Source organism: Talpa europaea (assembly GCF_964194135.1).
Source record: "Talpa europaea genome assembly, chromosome: 2".
In the NCBI taxonomy this organism is placed as follows: Eukaryota; Metazoa; Chordata; class Mammalia; order Eulipotyphla; family Talpidae; genus Talpa; species Talpa europaea.
In genome coordinates this window covers 92,074,043-92,096,360 of record NC_140068.1, presented here as the reverse complement: position 1 = coordinate 92,096,360, position 22,318 = coordinate 92,074,043, and the positions used below count along the sequence as shown (strand labels likewise).

General features: G+C 38.0%; 1 protein-coding gene across 1 annotated transcript in view; it reads left to right on the top strand.

Moving 5' to 3' along the window:
• The window catches only part of DNAH8 (dynein axonemal heavy chain 8), a gene marked incomplete at its 3' end in the record, with an annotated part of 299,195 nt that overhangs the window by 180,176 nt on the left and 96,701 nt on the right, over positions 1–22,318 (top strand). Inside the window, exons 60-70 of the mRNA XM_084228672.1 lie at positions 976–1,140; positions 2,224–2,450; positions 4,690–4,808; positions 7,090–7,193; positions 8,330–8,506; positions 11,151–11,318; positions 11,835–12,050; positions 15,932–16,069; positions 17,205–17,332; positions 18,293–18,464; positions 20,578–20,733. Coding sequence (XP_084084798.1) covers positions 976–1,140; positions 2,224–2,450; positions 4,690–4,808; positions 7,090–7,193; positions 8,330–8,506; positions 11,151–11,318; positions 11,835–12,050; positions 15,932–16,069; positions 17,205–17,332; positions 18,293–18,464; positions 20,578–20,733 — 1,770 coding nt within the window. The remainder of the gene's footprint in view (positions 1–975; positions 1,141–2,223; positions 2,451–4,689; positions 4,809–7,089; positions 7,194–8,329; positions 8,507–11,150; positions 11,319–11,834; positions 12,051–15,931; positions 16,070–17,204; positions 17,333–18,292; positions 18,465–20,577; positions 20,734–22,318) is intronic.

Below are 22,318 nucleotides of genomic sequence, written 5' to 3'. Positions count from 1 at the left end.
TTTCCAGAAGCTGTGGGTGGGTGCTTTAGTCTCACCTCTGACAGCACGTGCATCAGCACACTCATGGCTATCTGCATGCTTGTGCTTCATTACAAAGTCCTATGGGACTCAGCATATAGTTGTCATAGCTAAGATTTATCGCAGTAACTCAGAGCTGGATCAGTAAGGAAAAAGACACATCGGCTGGAGTCTGGAGGCATCTATGTTCAGGCTTCCTTTGCTTGCACCAAAAGGGCAATACAGAATCCATGTTCCCTTGAAGAATGTAATTCAGTAACACATACATGTACTGTGTTTCTGTTCAGTGAAACCTGTTTGGGTCACAGCAGTTTTGTTAGGGGCTGATCAAATAGTCTCTCCCTGCCTAGTCATATTGTCAAAATTCCAGACCCCCAGAAGGAAGACAGATGTTCATCATCCATCACAATGTTTGTATAAATAATCTAGGCACTGTGGAACAACCTTATCAATAATGAAGGAGATGTTGCAAAAGCCAAGTTTCCAGTTGCCAGCCAAGGGCCCACCCTGGCAGCATATCCTTCTCAAGCCCATCCTGCTGTGGTTGCATCCCTGTGCAGGGGTAAAGACTGATGCTTCATGTTGCACAAGCTGGTGAACTGCCTCAGAGTCAGAATTGAGAATGGCTGTGAGTCAGAGAACAGAGGTCATTACTGGACATTTTAAGGAGATGACCGGAATTAAGGAAATAACTTAAAGATACTAAAGGATAAATGGCTGGAATGGTAGAGAAATAACTCTTTGGTGATAGTTATTTGAATAGAGGGAAACATCATTTGTTCCTGATTAAGCTGCACAGTAAAAAATTGGGTAATCTCTGACAAAATAGTTATTTTGAAATGCAGAAAGAAAATATGAAAAAGATGACATGGGTTGGGGATAAGACACAATGTGGATAGTGAATTGGCTGTAGGGAACTCTTAAAATACAGAAGACTTTCTTGTCTATTCCTCAAAGATTTCCAATTTGTTTGCACGGGATGAAATAGATGAAATCACCCAAGGTCTGATATCGGTGATGAAAAGGGAGCTGCCTCGCCACCCTCCTACCTTTGATAATCTGTATGACTACTTCATTTCCAGATCAAGGAAAAACTTACATGTTGTTCTCTGCTTTTCTCCAGTGAGTACTTATTTATATCTATATTGGAGTTACTTATTCAAATGTACTTTGATAGTTTACCTTTTCTGATGAGATGATTTGTTCCAAAATAAACATTGGCTACATCAAATTAAAATTGGTTAATACTTTACTTCTCCAATCTCATACCAAGTTGCAAGCATTTGAAATATTAATATCAGTAGAAATTATCTCATAGCCCACAACGTCTGTGAATTACCTAGAAACAGATTATTTGAATTGTAAGGTGTTTGGAGCTGTAATCTTTTCCAGCTTTACTTCTAATATACACACACCATCTTGAAAGTCCCTGATGTAGGTTTGAATATTTCTAACTGACCACCTATAATATATGGTTGCCATTAGCCAGGTATAGGCATTGAAACTTTGATTAATTAAGTAAAAATAAAAATTAAATTCCTCAGTCCCACTTGCTCCATTTTCAAGTGCTCAAGAACTACACTGAGTAGAGGCTACCATATGGAAAGTACATATTTAGAACATTATCCATCACCCCAGAAAGTTCTGTTGGGCAGCCCTGTTCTCAGGGTCCCATGGACATACAAGACGTGATTACATTTTAGGTGGTTTAATATTTGAGCAGGTCTTCTTTACAATCAATTGAATGTTGTCTCTCCATCTCTCGCCCTGTGGTTCTGTTTCCATCCTATAAAATGAACCTGATTCCTCTCCCAAATAATGCTCCTCCGATATTTGGGGAAAATTTTTGCAGACTCTTTAAATTGTTTCCTCTTGAGACCCAATACCGCCTGTGCCTTCTCCTGTTTTCGCTTGTCCTAGTGTCCAGGCCTTTTACTGTTCTGGCCATCTCTTCCAGTAGCGTTCTAGTTTCTTCTTAAAAGATAGCCATTAGAATCTAGCAGATCTAGTCTTAGGATGGGGCAGGCCATGGAAATAATTACCTCCCTGCATCTGGTAGCTGAGGTATGTGTGAATGCAGCTCAAGATGAAAAAAAACAAAACAAAATGTGGTGTCACACTATGGCTTAGAATATATAAACCTCTCTCTGGCTGTCTGGTAAGCTTTGTGTGTTTCTGACACTTTTTTGACTTTGCTATCCTTAGGTTGGTGAAAAGTTCCGTGCCCGTTCTCTGAAGTTTCCTGGCTTGATTTCTGGGTGCACAATGGACTGGTTTAGTCGCTGGCCAAAGGAGGCTCTGATCGCTGTGGCCTCCTATATCCTTGCTGACTATGGTATCGTCTGCTCTGTTGACACTAAAAAACAAGTTGTAGAAACAATGGGCCTCTTCCATGATCTGGTTTCACAGAGCTGTGAAAATTATTTCCAAAGGTAAGTGACATTAATTAAGCACAATAGCTGCAGAATCGAAGTTCACTGCAAAGAGGAATTAAATGCATCATCCAGTAAAAGACTCTTCATGTTTATTGAGCACAAGGTCCCAGGTGCACTGAGAGTTTTCTTTTTTTTTATTTTCTAGTAATTATGTATTTAAAAAGATGATAAATAAAAGGGATTTAAAAATTAACTAGTGTCCATACTTAAGTACCTCTTTCCCTCTAGGCCTCAAAGTAACAGATGCTTAATGAATCATTTTATTTCGTTGGCTTGATTTTTTTTTGAAAATGACTTAATGAACACATTATAAACTGTTTGAAATTAGTTTCTTATTCAAATGCATTATTTATTTTGATTAAAGAAGTACACCGGTTTAAAGTTTCATTATTGCCTTATGTTAAGGGAACATTTTGGTTCTGAATTTGCATCACTTAGTCTTATCAATGTTTTCATGCCAAATAATTATGAAACAAAATTCTAATTGACTATAGAAGAGTCTATTCCTGAAAGTGGTGATGGTGTTCATTCTGTGACAGCTGTGTTGACAGTTCAAAAATACAGCATTTTCCCTCAAAGCATCATAGTTACCGTGTATGATTGATGTGAATGAAAGTGGGTCAAAGTGGATTTCTGGAATAGTGGATTCTGCTGGGTGGGTTTCAGGAGGTTACAGAAGGTTCTAGAAAGACTGTGCTTGTTTTTCTGCATAGAGTGTCAGGGTAACACTTTAGTTAATTTTCCAGGACTTCCTATATTGTAGAGTCTCCCCCTAGACACAGACCCGAGTCTAAATCAAATTTAGAAAAAGCCTTTATTAGCCGGCCGGCGACTGTCCCTCTCATAGGGAGCAGCGCAGAGCAGGGGATGGTAAGGGTTTTTAAAGCCAAAAACTGCATCTCGGAGTTTGCAGTTGCCATAGCAAGTGGGAGTACAGAAGGCAAACTGTGCTATTACATACCGCACCTGGGAGTTTGCCGTTGTCATAGCAAGTGGGGGTACAGAAGCCAAACTGTGCTGTTCCAAGCAGCTGAGCATTTCACCACATCCCATGTTTCAGGTACAAAGGGTACATACATCTTATTTTTGACGGGAACCCGGGCTCTATTGTTTTGGCCTGGAATTTTCCCCACAGCCCTAAACTTGTCCTCCTGAGCTAACTCAAGCTTAGCCCTTGTGTGGTCTGCTACATTTCATGTTGCCCCCATTTCACACATATATCACAAAAGGTTGTTTATCCCAGACTTTTCACTTTTCCTAAGACCTTATCCAGGACATATCTCTTTACTTTAGATAACCTCCTGAATTCCTTTGTGAATTCATGTTAATTCTCACTGTTAGGAAGATTTATTTTTTCTACCTAACATGAACAACTCATCATCTGTGGAGAGAAATTTTTACCTTATAACTACAAAAACCTGTCTTCATTTTTGGATCATTTAGTATATTTCCCAAAGAATTCACATCTTAAGTTGTAGAAATTCATTTTGAATGAACATCTATATGACACTTAAACAATATCTATATGCCCAAGCCCTGAAAAAAAATATTTTTAATGTTAAAAATCTTCACCTCTCCAAAAGTAGAAAATTAATACAAAAGATAAAATAATTTTACAGCATGTGAAAAACTCTTATCTGACTTGAGTTTCTTCCATAAAATCATTATTCCTTTTACCTATTTCCATTGCTAAATGTAATTGCTAGAATAAATGCAATAGTGCATTGCATAGTTGTATCAGGTGTGGATTTCAAGGATGCTATAGTCAAGCAAGTAGAGACTGGTGGTCTCCTTTGTAAGCCCGCCCAACAGGTTTCCAGTACTGGGCAGTGAGTAACACATACAAGTGGAATGAAAACAGTGCAGCACAGATTCATTCCAACCCCTTCGCCTTAATTTTTGTACAGAATCTTAGTATTTATAAAGTCTATTTTCAAATGTTATTTTTTTCCTTCTGACCACCATAAAATTCTGGAAGTTATAGGGCAGTGACAGTGATTCTCACACTCTTCCAGATGAGGACACAAGTTCAGACCCTTTACAGAAGTCAATAGATACTTAATATTCTTCCTACCTCACCTCTAGGGAAGCCATTTACAATTCCCACCTTCCTCCATGTGAAAGTATTTCCAGAGTTATACTGATCTCACAGTGGGAAGAGTGACTGCTTTGACAATTTATGAGAAAATATACTAGAACGATAGAGATGGAAATCATGTTTACATTCTCTTTTCAGATACCGCCGAAGAGCGCACGTAACCCCCAAATCCTATCTCTCATTTATAAATGGTTATAAAAACATTTATACTGAAAAGTTGATATACATTAATGAACAAGCCCAACGCATGAATATTGGTAAGTATTCATGGGTCGGATCTTTCTAGAGTTTGTTTGATAGGGAAACCAATGTTTTGTTTGGTGTGGTTATTATTTTAGTAGTAATAGATTACTTTGAGGGATGCTCTTAAAGATCTTTTGGTTTATTGAGAAACTCTGGGGAGAAGAAAGTCTAAACAGAAGTGGCCTATTTACCCTTGGGAACCAATTCTCCTAGCTCTTTCACTTTGTGCCCACCCTGTTAAGTAGTGAGTTGCCATAGTCAGTGAGCTGCTGTTTACATAGGGTGGGAACTGACCATAATTGTTGCGTCAGGCAACACCACAGTGATAAAGAAAAGAAACAGGAGTTCTGGAGCAGACTGTAGGATGCAGGATGCTGCTTGATGAAGGATCCTAGCCTTTTTATTGACAGAAAAGGGTGGGTCAAACTGAACCCTGAATTTTGGCTCCCACCTCTGGCTCCAATCTTATTAAGAAGGTGTTCCATTGATCAGTCCCTGCGGTGCAGAGCACATCAGCATTGCCCCAGGCTATCAACCATCCTGCTTTTGTCTAACTTGAAAGCTGCCTTTTTTACTACACCCACACACAATTTCAGTTTTTGGTTTTATTACAATTTGCATTAACTTTGCCATCTTAATTCTTCTCAAATTTCTAACAAAGCAAAAGGCAAAACAGAAACAAAACCAAAGAGAGATAATTTACCTGAGCAATGGTTTTCCAAGTGACCTGTAGCTATAGAATAAGTAGGAAAAGATATAAATTGGAACATATAAGTTGTGTAAGTTGGAACAGATTTTATGTCCAGAAACATTTGGCCCAATGACCTGAAACACCTAAGGGCTTTCATTTTTTCACAGTTTTTTAAAAATTTAGTATTATTTACTTTTTGTTGATAAAGTGTGGTGGAGAACCAGTGTGCTCTAGTCTGAAGTGTGACCATGACTATATGTGAGGACCTGTGCTGTCAAAACCTTAGTGCTTTCTTTTCACTACTTCTATATAAAACTTGGTGACATTGCATAGCTGAGCTCCCAGGTCAATGAAATTATAGTGATGATAGAAACACTATGAAGAAAGAGACCTGTTATTTTTCTCATGGCTTGTGTTCTCGCCACTGTGTTGTGTGATGCTTTAGAACCCTGGTTTGTGAGAGTTGACCATTAAGTGTTTAGATATTTTATGATGTGGGGTGAGGCTTTGTTAAAAATAAAATCATATAGCACCCCACCCCCGTAGTGGCACAACAGGTTGAGTGCAGCGCAGTGAAGCTGTCCACAGCCTCTGCAGCTTGGGTTCCATCCAGGCTGGCCAGGGAGATACCCACATGGTGTGGCAGACCTCTCCTGTCTCCCCTGCTGTTCCCCTAAGCAGTGTATTTCAGTAGATATGCCTGTTCTGTTCCCCACTCTCTCTCTGGTGAGTCCTCTCACCCTCCCGCACCTCTGGCCTGTACCCCAGTTTTTGTATAAATAAATAAATCTTTTAAAAAATTAAATCATTTAACATTAAAATTAAATAAATTACATTAAAAATGAAGGTGATAAATACTAAAAACATTATTTCTTAATTATTTTTACTATATTTTATTATTATGAACATCCTTGAGTTTATTTCAGTTCTGTTGTATCATGTAAACACCATATAATGGTGTGCTTCTGAGAATCTCTTGATAGCATGAAATCTGTCATGGTGAGAGTATTTACATCATGGAAAAGAGAAAACATACAAATGAATCCTTCTCCCTTCCCAGCAAGAGATCAGATGCTAAACCTTTACGAACACACCACTGTCTGGAACACAGGTGGAACAGCCTTAAAGTCACAGAGCCAATTGCACAAACATTAGTAATTATTTGCATTTGTATAGCAAAGAGAACCACAAAAATCTTCATATATATTTTCTGTCTATTTGCCATCTCAGCTACAATATGATTCAAAGACAAAAGAAAAAAAATGATAGTTCCAAGCTGGTTACAAATCCAAGGGAGGATAAGTTTGTCAAATAAATGTCCCCACTAAATTAATCTTACTCCATATGGTATTATGACTGTCCCTTAAATGCAACTAGGTAATACTCTTCAAGAAGAGCTATTTTTCTCACCCCTGCTGAAACTCTCAGAAACATGGTCAGTGTTGTTGCTGCTGGGATATGTGTATTTTTAAAGCTTTTTGTTCAGAAGTAATTTTCTTGCATTTGCCATAGTACTTCTACAGTGCCTTAGAAGTAGTAGATATGGGAAAAATATTTGATAAAAGAGTTATTCATTTACTCAGCAAAAATGTGTGTTTTTAAAGGTCTTGATAAGCTTATGGAGGCCAGTGAATCTGTTGCTATACTCTCCCAGGACCTTGCCGTAAAGGAGAAGGAATTGGCAGTGGCTTCCATAAAAGCAGATGAGGTGAGTTTGCATTTATTTTCTCACTAAAGTGAAGAATATTTTTTCCATATTTAAAAAAAATTGTTTCAAGATGTTAATAAAAGGTAAACACAGTATGAACTACATACTATTTCTGGCAAGATAATGTTCACAAAGATCATTCAATATTTTGGTTTAACTTGCATCAAGGCATCTTTCTGCTTAGACTATACTTCTCTGTCTGTCTCTCTTATCTGTTTATGAGACATCTGCTTTCCTATCCGTTATATTTGAGCTTTTCTTTAGTCTTGACATGCTCTAGGCTTCTAGCATGACCTAAGTCTTATCTGAAGTTTCTGTCAAGGAGGGAAAGGAATAAGAGAAAGAGTTGGTCGAGTTAAAAAAAAAAAAATCTATGTATATGTGCTCCTCCCCAGGTAGCAGAGATATAGGTGTGCTATTCCTTTATCTGTGACCTCATCTATCAGACTGTTCTCAGCTTCCACTCACTGAGAATCAGTTAAGAACAGACAATTAAGTCTTGATCCTTAGACAGTCACTGAAATGAGCGGGAAGGCATAGGAGAGGCACTCAGCATATCCCTGGCTTATGGTAAGCACTCAACAAACATGAATGACTTTTATTGTTATTGCATGAGTCTTAATATGGCTTCCAGCCCTTTTTCTATTACCTTTACTGTTTTAATTTTCTAGAAATTACGTGGTGCAAAAATACTTTTCTGAAGGCTTAAAATATTTTTAATATATTCTGAGCCTGAGGAAAGTTTAGGAAATTGAAGGCTGGAAGGAATTGCTCAAAGGAGTTACTTTAATACCCTTAAAATATATAAAATATAGATAATGATGTAGGGACTTGCCTTGGCAGAGGGTGTGGTGTGGCGACCTGCATCTGAGAAAGTGTGTTTCTATGCCTCTGAGTCACATACAGTGTGTAAATCAATTATCACTTCTATTAAAAACTATATATGTATGTGTGTGTGTGTGTGTGTGTGAGAGAGAGAGAGAGAAAGAGAGAGAGAGAGAAATGTAGATGGGGGAATAAACATGCTCTCATTTATATTTCATGTTCTGTTGAATAAATATTCCCTTGCTACTCACATCTGTAAATTTTGCTTGAAAGGTTTCTCTTTGCTTTCATGTGTTTCCTCAATTTAACAGGTTTTAGCAGAAGTCACAGTAAGTGCTCAAGCTGCCTCCAAAGTAAAAAATGAAGTACAGGAGGTTAAAGACAAAGCACAAAAAATTGTGGATGAAATTGATAGTGAAAAAGTGAAAGCTGAGACCAAACTTGAAGCAGCTAGACCTGCACTGGAAGAAGCAGAAGCAGCCCTGAATGTGAGCAGTGTGCTGTTGTCCCGCCCAACACAAGTCCTGCAGGCGCCATGTTTAGTACATGAAATTAGCTACATAATTTTTGCAATCAGAACACTGAATTGAATTATTTTTTTAAAGGAGTTATTTTTATTTATTTATGCATACAAGAAGTGGGGTGTAGGCCAGAAGTGTGGGAGTGAGAGAATTCACCAGAGACAGAGTTGGGAGCAGAACAGGCAGATCTACTGAAATACACTGCTGAGGGGAGCAGCAAGTGAGTCAGGAGAGGTCTGTTGTGCCATGTGGGTCAGCCCCCTGGCCAGAGAGTGAACTAGTGCTGCAGTGATAGCTTGATAGCTCTGAGACTTTAACCCCTGCATCACCAGGGTAACCCAGAATTAAATTCCCTTTTTATTAAGATTTATTTATTTATTTATGCAAGAACTGGGATACAGGCCAGATACGCGGGAGGGTGAGAGGATTCACCAGAGACAGAGTGGGAAACAGAACAGGCAGACTGACGAAATAACACTGCTGAGGGGAGCAACGGGTGCAGCAGGAGAGGTCTGGGGCTCCATGTGGGACCCTGTCCGGCCAGCCGGGATCAAACCGGCACTGCAGAGGCTGCGGACAGCTTCACAGTGCAGCTCTCAACTGCCTGTGCCACCAGGAGAGGCCCTCTTAATTGAATTCTTAATGTGATTTTAAAAATCACATTAGTGCTCTGGAAACCAATAAACAGTGAGTCTGAAAACCAATAAACTTTTTTTTTTTCCCGTAAAAGAACTTTTTTTTTTCCGTAAAAGGCCAGAGGTGTGGGGGGTGAGAGGATGCACCAGAGACAGAGTGGAGAGTGAAACAGGCAGATCCACTGAAATACACTGCTGAGGGGAGCAGCAGATGAGACAGGAGAGGTCTGCACCATATGGGTTAGTCCCTGGCCAGGGATCTAACTCAGGCTGTAGTGGTAATAGTGCTGAGACCTAACCCTTAGGCCACCAGGGAAGCCCTGGAAACCAATAGACTGTTGATTACATTTCCCACGATCTAATGTTTTAAAGTCTTTGTTTCCCTTAACTTACTATTTTCACCTCATAAATCAGCCTCCCATGAGAACTGAGAAACAGTGTTAGTGATTAATGGCCTGACCTATAGCATAAAGGGAGTCAGATAATATAGGAGAAAATTCTTGCTTCTTCCATCATCCTCTCTAGATTATCATGTGCTCTTTTAAAGTGCTCTGTGGGCCCTATTGCTTTTAGATAAAGTCCTAAGTTAGGCACCCTTAGCTATGAGGCAAGCAGGGCCTGCCGTTAGAAGGCAGGCAGGTCTGCATTAGCCTCTCATGATTATCACTTCTTAAAAATATGGTCTGGAGTAAATTTACTTAACTCTCTTGGGTTTCCATGGGCTTATAATTCCTCATTAATCCTTGAAGGATCCATGTAAGCATTAAAACTCAATACTGTTTGCTGGGCATATAGAAAGTACTCAGTAAATATTGGCTCTGTTGCTGCTGATAACCCTGCTCTTGCCTGTCCCTTGAACTTTCTCTCTTGTCATGCTGTCCTTACAGACAACATGATGCAATTGTACAGAAGCGCTTGTAAACTTCTGAAATAATCATGGTGTGCTACCTTTAAATGTGCCTCTCCCTCTGCCAGCCAGGACTGCCTCTCCTAACCTTCATTACCTAGTAAGAGTCATTCTTCAAGAGCGGGCTCAGACCTCACCCTTTCAGAAAATTCTCAGTACTTTACACCTCCTTTGTTTTTCCCTCAGCCCATGAGTTGATGGTGGCAGATCATTTTAGCTACAGGCAATTGTGTTTTCTCTCTTCCTTTGGAAATTATGAGGAAGGGGGCTATTTTTCTTTTCTATGGGAGAATGGCTGTAGTTGTTAAATTAATGAGTAGATATGATAATCTTTTAATAACATTGTGGTAATGACCAGGACATGTTCTCTACTCACATTCCCTTTATGGCTCCTCAATAACATAAAAAGGGAGTGATCACTGTTCCAAATGAATCGTAGGAGAATTTTTTATTGATTATATGATGTTCTGTTTTATCTTGCCTTGAATCATCAGATAATGACTATTCCAAAACCAGCTCACAGAAACTTTCAAAAATATTTGTATAAGTCAGTTGTTACAATAACTTCTTTTAACTCCTTTGAATTCCTCCCTTTTCCATTGACAGTCTTCAAATGAAGACTGAAAGTGAGTTTTCTTATATTTCAGGACTTGCTCCTCTTTTAATATCCTCACATGATGTAGAATCTGCGGTGAGGGAGGAAGGGGTCACCTGTCTAGCCAGCCAGATCAGTTAAGCCAACCCTGGTGATCAATAGGGTGACAGATGGACACAGCCAGATCACCCTCACATCCAAAGGAGGACTCTGGGGGGCTTTGGTGGGAGAGCAATGGTGACCACACCAGAGGGGAGAAATCCCATACTGTTAATAACAAGGATGTGAAACAATGGTATTTAATTTAAAATAAGTAAATTAATTTTTTAAAATCTTGAAAGGCAAACCCTTGAGGAGATAATGGGTTGGAGAAAAGTACATTTTAAAGTTTTCTACTTTATTTTAAACTGTTAATTTACATTGGACTACTAATACTATTCAATATATATATTTAATTCCTAACCCCAAATACAGACTATCAAACCAAATGATATTGCCACAGTCAGAAAACTTGCAAAACCCCCACATCTTATTATGAGAATCATGGACTGTGTTCTGTTACTGTTTCAAAAGAAAATTGACCCTGTTACCATGGATCCAGAAAAGCCTTGCTGCAAGCCATCATGGGTAGAGTCATTAAAAGTAAGTAAAATCTATCTTTGCAAGTCCTGTAAGGTACTCTGCTCCCCCCAGTTCCAGGACACTCAATATAGACCAGACAGTAATCGACGCTTATGTGTTGAAGAGTTTATTGTAAACTGCATCTCCCAACAAGTTATTAGAAAAGATTTTAAAGCTGAATGCCTTCTCTTTAAGACATCTGTCCGGAACCCTTGGCTAGCTGTGGCACAGTCTGGGGTTACCATAACCCAGTCTTCAAAAGGAGACCTGTGTGCTTGGTGGCTTTTGAATAACACTCACAGGACTGTAAATCTACATAGGTTTTCTTTTCTTTACTCTGACCATGGAAAAGGAAAGGCAGCTTGCAATTTGCAGATTTAAATTCACCACTGTCTTGGTCTTGGATTTGCTTGTTAAATTGAAAAGTAATGTTACATTTTCTAAAAAAAAAATAAATCAGCTTAGAAGCACATTCTGACTCAGGAATAGAGTATTTATGTTCTTCCAGAATCTACAGGTTGTGATACTGTTTTTCAGTTGATGAGTGCAACGGGATTCCTGTGGAGCCTCCAGCAGTTCCCCAAGGACACTATCAATGAAGAGACAGTTGAGTTTCTGCTGCCATATTTTAATATGGAAGACTATAATTTTGAAAGTGCCAAAAAAGTCTGTGGAAATGTGGCAGGTCTGCTGTCTTGGACACTTGCTATGGTGACATTTTTTGGTATCAACAAAGAAGTGTTGCCTCTGAAGGTAAAAATTTCCTCCTTTCTCTAGTAAATCATGCTCAATCAAATCAATCAATATTACTTCTATTAGCAAAACAAAGCATAATTTAGACTGATGAAAAGTAAATGTCTGTTACCAAATTTTTCTTTTTTCTGTCCTCTCTCAGTTCTCATTCTTTTTACATCTGTTACACGTTTCTTAACACCCCAGACATAAAGCTGAAACCAATATAACTAAAACAGAAAATGAATTTATTTGGGAATAATAATCAAACTGTCATAAAAGAAAACTTGCCATTTCTTTAAGATTTGGAAGCTGAAACTAATTACTCTATTCCAAGTAAAATTTATAAAAAATTAGGGCCTCCCCTGGTGGCACAGGCGATTGAGTGCCATGCTGTGAAGCTGTCTGCAGCCTATGTGGCACTGGTTCAATCCCAGCCAGGGAGGGTCACACATGGCGCGGCAGACCTCTCCTGTCTTGCCTGCTGCTCCCCTCAGCAGTGTATTTCGTCAGTCTGCCTGTTCTGTTCCCCGCTCTGTCTCTGGTGAATCCTCTCACCCTCCTGCGCATCTAGTCTGTACCCCAGTTTTTGTATAAATAAATAAATAAATCTTAAAAAAATTATAAAAATTAAGCCAAAACCTAGAAATGTTTTAAATCTCAAAGACAGAAAGAGAAATTTACATGCACCTAGGAAACAAACCAACCAAATTTAAAAGGTAGTTTACAAAAGAAGAGAAATCAGGATGTCCAGTTTTCCCACAATCCTAAATGCTAGAAAACAACAGAAAATCATATGCAGAAAATATATTGAGAAGGAAATCGCTGTGGACCCAAGATTATTCAGTAGCTCAACAAGCTGCTTCTCATGTATGAGGGAATAAAAAACATTCTTAAGGTTGCAGTTTAAGTATTGAATGGTAAACACACACACAGTGTACTGAGCTAGGCTATCCTTCATGTCCTTCTCTTTCTGAGGGAACAGAAAGACATTCTCAGTAGTGCAAAGATACTTAGTACACCACTCAGACACACACTTTCTCCACTGCTGCCTCCCTTCCCCACCACATTAGGCTAAGAGTTGAAAGTGTTGCTCTCTGGAGTGGGAAAAGCTGAATAGATGGGCCAGCGGTTACTATTTTCCCTAAAAAGCCTTAAGAGATGCCTGCCTATTTAAACTCCATGCACCAGTAACTTTGAGAAAATAGAAAATAAATCAATGTAAGAAACTTTTAACAATGGGAAAGGATGAGCAACTATAGCAAACACAAAAAGATACCAAAGGAAAAAGGTTACTACAAATGTAGAATAAGAAAAAAGGCACTTATAAGAGTCATGATAAAAAATCATGATCCAAAGTGAAGACTTAAATGCAATCATGCTTTATGCAATAAGCAGAATAATAGCAAATCACATAAAGCAAAATCCATTGATGTTTTGAGTGGAGAGTAATTAAAATAATATTGAAATTTGAGGTTGTGTACACACTGTCAATCTACAATAGGCTGAAGGCTTTATGGCTGTGCCCTGTGCACGCAGGACCTGTTTTAGAGGGGCTTGTGCAGGCTTAATGCTCTGCTCTCACTCTCTGAAGTCCTTTATAATTTTTTAACAAGAGGCTGGCATTTTCATTTTGTACTGGACTCTGCCAGTCATGTAGCCAGTCCTGAGTAGGCATAAATTAATAATTTGGTATAGATTTTATTCTCTCATTATTTTTAAGGTTCAACAATTATATAGAATTCTTCTGAAAATGAACAAAGAATATGGAATTATTTAGTATCTATGAAATATTTACAAAAATTGATGCTATCTAGTGCTCACAGAAGACTTTGATTCAATTCTGAAAAGCAAAACTTGCTGAGGCTTCATTTTCTAATAAGCAATAAGATCACAGTTTACATTCTAAAAATGCCTGTCACTTCTGTTCAGAAAATGATAACAAGAAGCTACTTACCAGAGCTTTTGAGTGGTCAACATAGTATATTCTTAGCCCTCAGATAAATAAATACTCTAGGACATACTTGCTTATAGACACATATGACACAAAATTTAAAGAAAGTGGAATAGAAATAGTAAAAATAGGATTAAAAATCAGAGAAAAATAAAAGAATTGGTGCTTCGCAAAAACAAAATGTAAGAGATAAAGAAGAAAATTCACAAAAACAAATGAAAATAGATGAATCCATATAGTTAAAGATGTGTAGATTTAAATAATTAAAAAGTAAATTTTACAGTTTCGTGTACATTAGAAAATCTAATTGAAACAAACATTTTCTGGGGAAAAATGCTAAATTAAAAAAAATATTGATTGAGACAGTTTTCAAGGAACATCTATCCCAAAAAAGATTTAGGGCTATATTACTTTTTTTTTAATAAATTATTTTATTTTATATAATTCTTACATCATTTTTCATTTTTATATAATATATGCATTTTCATTTTGGTTCTATTCCCCATACAATTCCTACCCCCTTTTTCTGACCCTAATCGCTCTTCTCCTTCCCCCGCACCCCCAGCAGTGTATCATTGGTCTATAGTTGCTTGTTGATTTTGATTTTTACTTTATTGCAATTAGTCTTTTTCCTGGTCTCTTATTTACGTTTTCTAAATTCCTGCTATGAGTGAGACCATGCGGTATTTTTCTTTTTCTTTCTGACTTATTTCGCTGAGCATGATCCCTTCCAGCTCCATCCACATTGCTGCAAATTGCATGAGTTTATCTTTTTTGATTGCTGAATAATATTCCATGGTGTATATATACCACATCTTCTTGATCCAGTCATCTATTTTGGGGCATTTGGGTTGTTTCCATAGCTTAGCTATTATAAATAGTGCTGCTGTAAACATGGAGGTGCAGGAGTAGGGCTATATTACTTTACTGATTATTTTAGAATTACCTTCATAACATGGTCTGTGTGTCTCTTCCATTTGGCTGTTCCTGAGTTGTAGCCTTTGCAATAAACTGGTAATAGTAAATGAAGCACTTTCCAAAAAAAAAAAAAATTATAAGATGCAGATAATTACCATCTTGCAGGACTTGGAAAAAGATAAAAAAAAAAAACTACTGTTATAGTAATTTTATTTAAAAAAATCTTTATTAAGGAAACCAAAATATTTTCTACCCAACAGTGTTATTTATCAAGGCATTATTTGTAAAAATTAAAACTGGAGAGGGAACTTCACTTATCGTACGTAGTTCCCTCCAATTCCATCCACGTTGTTGCAAAAGGCAAGATTTCATCTCTCTCTTTTTTTTTTTATAGCTGAGTAGCATTCCCTTGTGTATATGTACCACATCTTAATCCAGTCATTGGGCACTTAGGTTGTTTCCCTGTGAACCTAACCCTGAGTCAAACACAGGGAAACCAATGTTACCTAAATAAAAAACTTAAAAGTTAAAAACATGCTTAAATTAAATTAAAACCTACTAAAAAAAAACAACACTGGAAAAGGAAAAGGAAAAGGAAACATCTAAAAGGAAAGGGAAAGTTTAAATAAATTGCGATACATCCAAATTGTGGGCTATTAGGCTGCCATATAATTCATGTTCATGAAAAAGTGTTGAAAGTTGTGGGGAAATGATTATATTACAGTAAATTAAAAAGTGCTACTTATCAGCTTCCAAAAGATAATGCTTACAGACTCTCAGTAAAATCAGGGTAATTTTTCTCCATGTATGTATTGCAGCACATCCCATGTTTTCTATACCGAACACTAGCAATTAAAAAGAACAAACAAAATGCTAATGAAATATTTCTAAGACTCTCTGCTTCCCCAATTGACCTCTGAATATCATCTAGGGCAAAAATAATGCCATTTATGTTATTTGCTAACTAAAATCACGAATATCTTGCAGAGTTAGTACAACTCCACACTGATCACCTCGTCTTCCTTTTAAGGCTAACCTGGCCAAGCAAGAGGGCCGTTTAGCGGTTGCCAATGCCGAGCTGGGGAAGGCACAGGCACTGCTTGATGAGAAGCAGGGTGAGCTGGATAAAGTGCAAGCAAAATTTGATGCAGCAATGAATGAGAAAATGGTAAGAGTAAATGATGTACTGAAAACTGAAATGATGTACTGAAAACTTACACAAGTATGTGTAGTGTTTGGAACTCAGGCAAATGCTTATGATGAGAAATTATTTACCTGGGTGCCATTATTCACTGACTCTGTTGACCAAATCCTTTTCTGTGCTTTTCATAATTCTATCCTATGAGAGTAAACTGTGATTCTGGAGTTAGAAAACTGCGTTTGAAATCCAGCTCAGGCACTTATTAAAGTGGTGCATTTGGGAGCAGTTGATTTGGCTTTATCTGTCAGTGGAGAGCCTAATACAACAGGGACAGGTTGCAAACAATGGTGGTTTGATAGATGTTCAACAACTGGCTGTGAGGGAGGGGGAATTGTGGGGATTAGAAAGCCACGACTGGCAGTGTTTCTGATTTCTATGATGTAGGTATTCCCATCACTGTCAGTTTTCACTACCAGTGTGACAACACTGAAGGCAGATTTGGAAAAATCAGCACAGCAGTGCACCATGATATCCTATCTCCACCACACAGATTTGATGGTATTACTCTCAGGAGCATAGATAACGTGAAAATGCAGTCAACAGTTAGGAAGTGATGAGTTCTGATTGTCTAATAACCTTTACTTGTAATAGAATTAGTTTAATTGTGAGTTTATATAACTTAATTATTTATAATGACTGTATTTAACACCAGTTCACAAATTTTCTGAAAATTTAATAATTTGAGTTGACAGAAGCTGACTGGAGGACACCACAATTGTGAAGCATTTTTTCCTGGAAAAAATGTTTTATGAAAAAAATGCTTTATGAATGTAAAGAACTCAGAATTATGATTAAATGCATGATTTAAAATGGTATGTTTTCATTGATTTGATTTGATTTTGAAAATATTTAAAAGAAGTACTATTTAATGTAGGTGGTTACAAAATTGTTTTTCTTAAATTTTTAGAAGGTAAAAATAATTGTATTACAAATGAATTGGTACCAGAATCTGACATAGAAAAGAATCACACATCGCTTTCTTATTATATTTATTTTGCAAATTATTATAAATTCCGCCATGAATTTTTACGTGTAAATATAGTGCATGTTTGATAAAACACTTAAAAAAGTTCTCTGAGACCTTCTGCCCTTGCAAATGTAGGACTTGCTTAACGACGCAGACACATGCCGGAAGAAGATGCAAGCAGCTTCCACACTCATCGATGGACTGAGTGGGGAGAAAGTCCGATGGACTCAGCAAAGCAAGGAGTTCAAAGCTCAGATTAATAGGTATACATTCTGGTCTTTGTTTTCATTGCTCTCCAACTTAGTCATCACCAGAACATGTGACACCAGAGAACATAAAAAATCCATTTCTCTAGTGAAGATCTTGTCTCTTTCATTTCCATATATCCTACTGGGAATTCCACCTTAACACCCCCACTCTCAATAAAATAGGGAGGGAAGAAACATGCAGCAGAGTCGAGGCTCTGGACCTGTAGACTTTAAGGAGTGGCCTTTTCTCTTACTCCCTGACCTTACCCCAAATGTGGCCACTTCCTGTACAGTCTTTCCTCTTCTGGCAACTAAGTGTTCAGCAGGGAGCAGAGAGGTTCTCACTTGGTAACAGAAGGAAGCTGTTCTGTGCAAGCTCCTTAATGGAAGATCATTAAATGTGTTAGGTCACTCTTTGTGTTTTCTTTTTTTTCTTTTCTTTTATATGTTTTATATATTTTTTTTTTCACAGTGACACTTTGGGATTTATTTGGCCCCTTAAGCTAGATATCAGTAAAGGCTGGCATACATATTATTAATAAACGTGTTTACACTCCATCCAGTGTTAGGGTCTTCTTCGTTTATTCCAGTTGTGCTTTCTTTGTATGTTTTATATCATTTTTCATTTTTGTGCAATGTATGCATTTTCATCTTGGTTATATTCCCCATACTATTCCCACCCCCCTTATTTTGACCCTAATCCCTCCTCCCTCCCCCGCCCCTGCCCCAGTGTGTCTCTGGTTTATAGTTACTTGTACACAATGGAATATTACTCAGCAATCAAAAAAGATGAACTCATGCAATTTGCAGCAACATGGATGGAGCTAGAAGAGATCATGCTCAGCAAAGTAAGCCAGAAAGAAAAAGAAAAATTCTGGAAGGTCTCACTTAAGCCGGAATTTAGAAAACCTAAATTAGGGACCAGGAAAAAGACTAATTATAATAAAGTAAAAAATCTGTGTGTTTTCTTAATAGACTTGTAGGTGATATTCTGCTGTGCACTGGATTCCTTTCCTATCTTGGTCCTTTCAATCAGATCTTTAGGAACTATTTGCTTAAAGATCAATGGGAGATAGAATTGAGAGCACGAAAAATTCCATTCACTGAAAACCTGAATCTTATTTCAATGTTGGTGGATCCTCCAACAGTAAGTGTGACTTTCCTTATAATATTATTTGAATTCCAGTCTCATTTAATTTCTTATTTACTAAGAGATCAAGAAACACCTAATGTTTTTTTTTTCACTTTTTTCCCCATTTAATTGAAAATGTTGTTTTGAAAATGCTTAAAAGCTATTTTTTAAAAAAACCTCTTCTTTGGGCCTCCCCAGTGGCGCAGCGGTTGAGCGCTGGGTTGCGAAACTGCCCGGCCTCTGTGGCGCCGGTTCGATCCCCGGCTGCTCCCCGGCCACCGGGGGAAGGTCCCACATGGCGCGCAGACCTCTCCTGCTGCCCGCTGCTCCCCTCAGCAGTGTACTTTGGTCCTTCTGCCTGTTCTGCTCCCCACTCTGGCTCTGGTGAATTCTCTCACCCACCCGCGCTTCTGACTGTACCCAGTGCATGTATAAACAAAACAAACAAATAAATTTTAAAAAAGCCTCTATTAAAAAAAAAATAACCAAACACATAAAAAACCTCTTCTTTGTGGTATAAGATTCTATGTATTTTTGAGGCCTCTTACTTTCAAATTAATGGCAATTGCACTGCTAAGAATAAAAAAGATTATGAGTTACAGCTTGCTGATGCTGAGCTCTTCTTAAAACCGTCATTATTTACATCACTTCTATTAAGTTATACTCTCAAAAATTTTTGGCAAATATAGACATTACTTCGGGCAGAAATACTGGTCTTAGCCCTCTTTTGCTCATTAATTTCCTTTTTTTTTTTTTTTTGGTGTCCAATAGTATAACATACTAGCACATGCCTCTATCACTGAGTAATGACATGCCCTACTACACTAACTTTCCATGCTGGGAATTTGAAGCCACTGTCAATTTTTGGTACATCTTGTATAGCTCCCGTGGAATTAAGCCCTTCTCAGGCAATTTGTATTCACAAGTAATTATCTGATTTGCAAATATATTCCCCAGTTGCCATTTCCTTAGGGAAGTCATGCTATTATTTTCACATTCTCTGTATTTAAAAGTAAAAAAAAAAAAAGTATATTCATCTTTTCTAATTCAAACAATGTTCAGCTGGTCCATACAGGAACAGATAATGTATTGGAGAGGCACTGGGCACGGCTGAGGCAAAGTAGACCAGAATATTCTTTATTAATTGTGACTTTCTGAAGGTGCTAGGATGGTGGAACAAAGGTAGAGACTGATTCCCAATCAGCCTGTGTGATTTTGTTGACCATGTAGAGGCAGGCTGACTATTCCTTCTTTTTTTTTTTTTTTTTAAAGATTTATTTATTTATTATATACAAGAACTGGGGTACAGGCCAGATGCACGGGAGGGTGAGAGGATTCACCAGAGACAGAGCGGGGAACAGAATAGGCAGAGTGACGAAATACACTGCTGAGGGGATCAGCGGGCGAGACAGGAGAGGTCTGTGTTGCCATGTGGGACCCTCGCCGGCCGGCCGGGATCAAACCAGCGCTACAGAGGCTACGGACAGCTTCACAGCACAGCACTCAACTGCCTGCGCCACCAGGGGAGGCCCTGACTATTCCTTCTTAATCTGGTCAGGAAGTATTTTTTTTTAAATGTCATTGATGAGCTCTACCAAGATCATGTCTCATCTCCCCTTAATTTCTCTGCAGTTAGCTATGCAATCCCCTATATCCCATGTAAGCAGAACCAAAGGGAAGAAAGGGGCTTATCTCCTCTGACATTTCAGTATATTCATTATTCACCTGACTCCACCCTCCAGTCTGGATCCCACCAGGCAACCCATTGTCATTGTATTTTAAGCCCCTATATTCTCTGATTCTTCAGCAACCATACTACAAAATTCCCAAATCAGATTTAAAGTGCAGCCAATTTGCAGTATTACTCGCAAGGATGAAAATACAAAGTAAAGAATTAAACTTATTCTTGGGTTATTAGTGAAGAAAGTATTTTTAGATTATAAATTGGGTTTTTCTTTTACTGTTGATGTTATTTGGCTCACATTTATAAGTTTTGTTTTTTCCACTAGGTCTTAATGAAAACATTATGTCTAAATCTTAAATTTTTATATATATCATGGCACTTTAATCATTAATGAAAACATTTTTGTTTTCCTTAAAATGGTCATTTCCTTCTCCTATTGTTCAGATTGGCGAATGGGGGCTGCAGGGATTACCAGGAGATGATCTGTCAATTCAGAATGGCATTATTGTGACAAAGGCCACCAGATACCCACTCCTCATAGATCCACAAACTCAGGGCAAAACATGGATTAAATCAAAGGAAAAAGGAAATGACTTGCAGGTATGTACCATTTGGGACATGGGAAAGTGACCTTGAAGTCATGAAAAATTTCCCTAAATTCCCACTCTATCTGCCAGTCATAAAGATGTCACCTCTTTCATAATTGCTTTCTGACTTAAACCCTTGATTTTTGTAATAGCAGTTTGGGGCAAAGACTGATTATTTTCTCTTTTGTAGTTGCTGGTGCCCTTACTCTCACCTCTGCCCATTCCCCTGGTTCTTCTGCCTGTGCCAGTGTGGGATGTGGCTTTTGTTCTGGGCCTTGGGTTTGGGCTTAGAGGAAAGCAACAAAAATAGAACTTGAGATCCTTCAGCCACGTGTTCCAGTGTGGATCAGATACTTGTACTCCAGAGCATACTAGAGGCCAGTATAGTCTTAATTTTAAAATAAGGACAGGATTCCAACATTCTCAAACCCCTTGGGGGCTCTTGTTGCCATTGATATTTTAATTCAACCACCAATAGAGACTATTCATTGTTTTCTAAACATTTCCCAGAATTCAAAGCGTTCTAGCTCCAAATCTTTGCTTGAACTAGCTCTACTAACCAGAATATCTTTCTCCACCCTGCTGCCCACTTCACTTAGATCCCAGACAAAAATCTCAAACATTCAAGATGTGTCTGTCCCCAGCTTAATATAGCCTGTCCTGAACCCTCACAATGTCTTATTTGGATTTCTGTTGTGAATTTAGAGTACATCTTGAGTTTATTCTTTGAATATTTGTCTCCTCTATTGTACTATAAACTTCTTCCTAGTCAGGTTTATAGTTTTATACTATCTTTAGATTTCCTGCACAGCTCTTTATGAATTGTGACATTTATTGCATAAAATGAATTTATCAAAGTGCATTATCATTACAGAAAAAAAAATACGTGGTCATCTTGATAAATGCAAAAAAAAAGCGCATGGTAAATATCAAGTTCAGCAAACTAAGTCAGAGTGGCTTTATTTAGAGTGTTTATTAAAAGTCTACAACAAACACTTTTAATGCTGAAATATTGAATGACTTTCTTCTGAAATCAGGACTTTGCAGGCAAATGGACACTGCCTAGTGCTCAGGAGCAACCCCAAGACACCCCTGCTTCATGGGTCTATTTACTTTGAAAACCCAGAGGAATCTTAAAAGGATTAGGGAGTATAAATGGAGGAGGAAGTGTTGAAGGAACCTTTATGAGTGCACCCATGGAGAATCCTCATCTCCCTGCTCCTGGTTTTATTTCCCTGGACCCAGTTCAACTGGAACTTGTGTCCAACTTCCTCCTTCTTGCCTCCCCTAGCTGTTGAATTCCCTGCTCATCTTTTTCTCATCTTTCCTGATCTCAGCTTTGTTTCTCCATTTTGGCATTAAGCTACTTGATAGCCCTCAGCAACCTGGGCCCAGGAAACTTTTGAGGAAGCAATAGAAATAAACCAGAGATATGTCTTTGTTTTAGAAACCATCAGCTCCTGGGCTGTAAGCAAACTGAACTATGTTCTCCTTACTCATAAAACATTATTGTTCTGAATAGGCAAATGAACACATGCATACTCATGTATACATGAATACAAAATGAAACAAAATTATTTCTTTACTTGAGAAGGAAA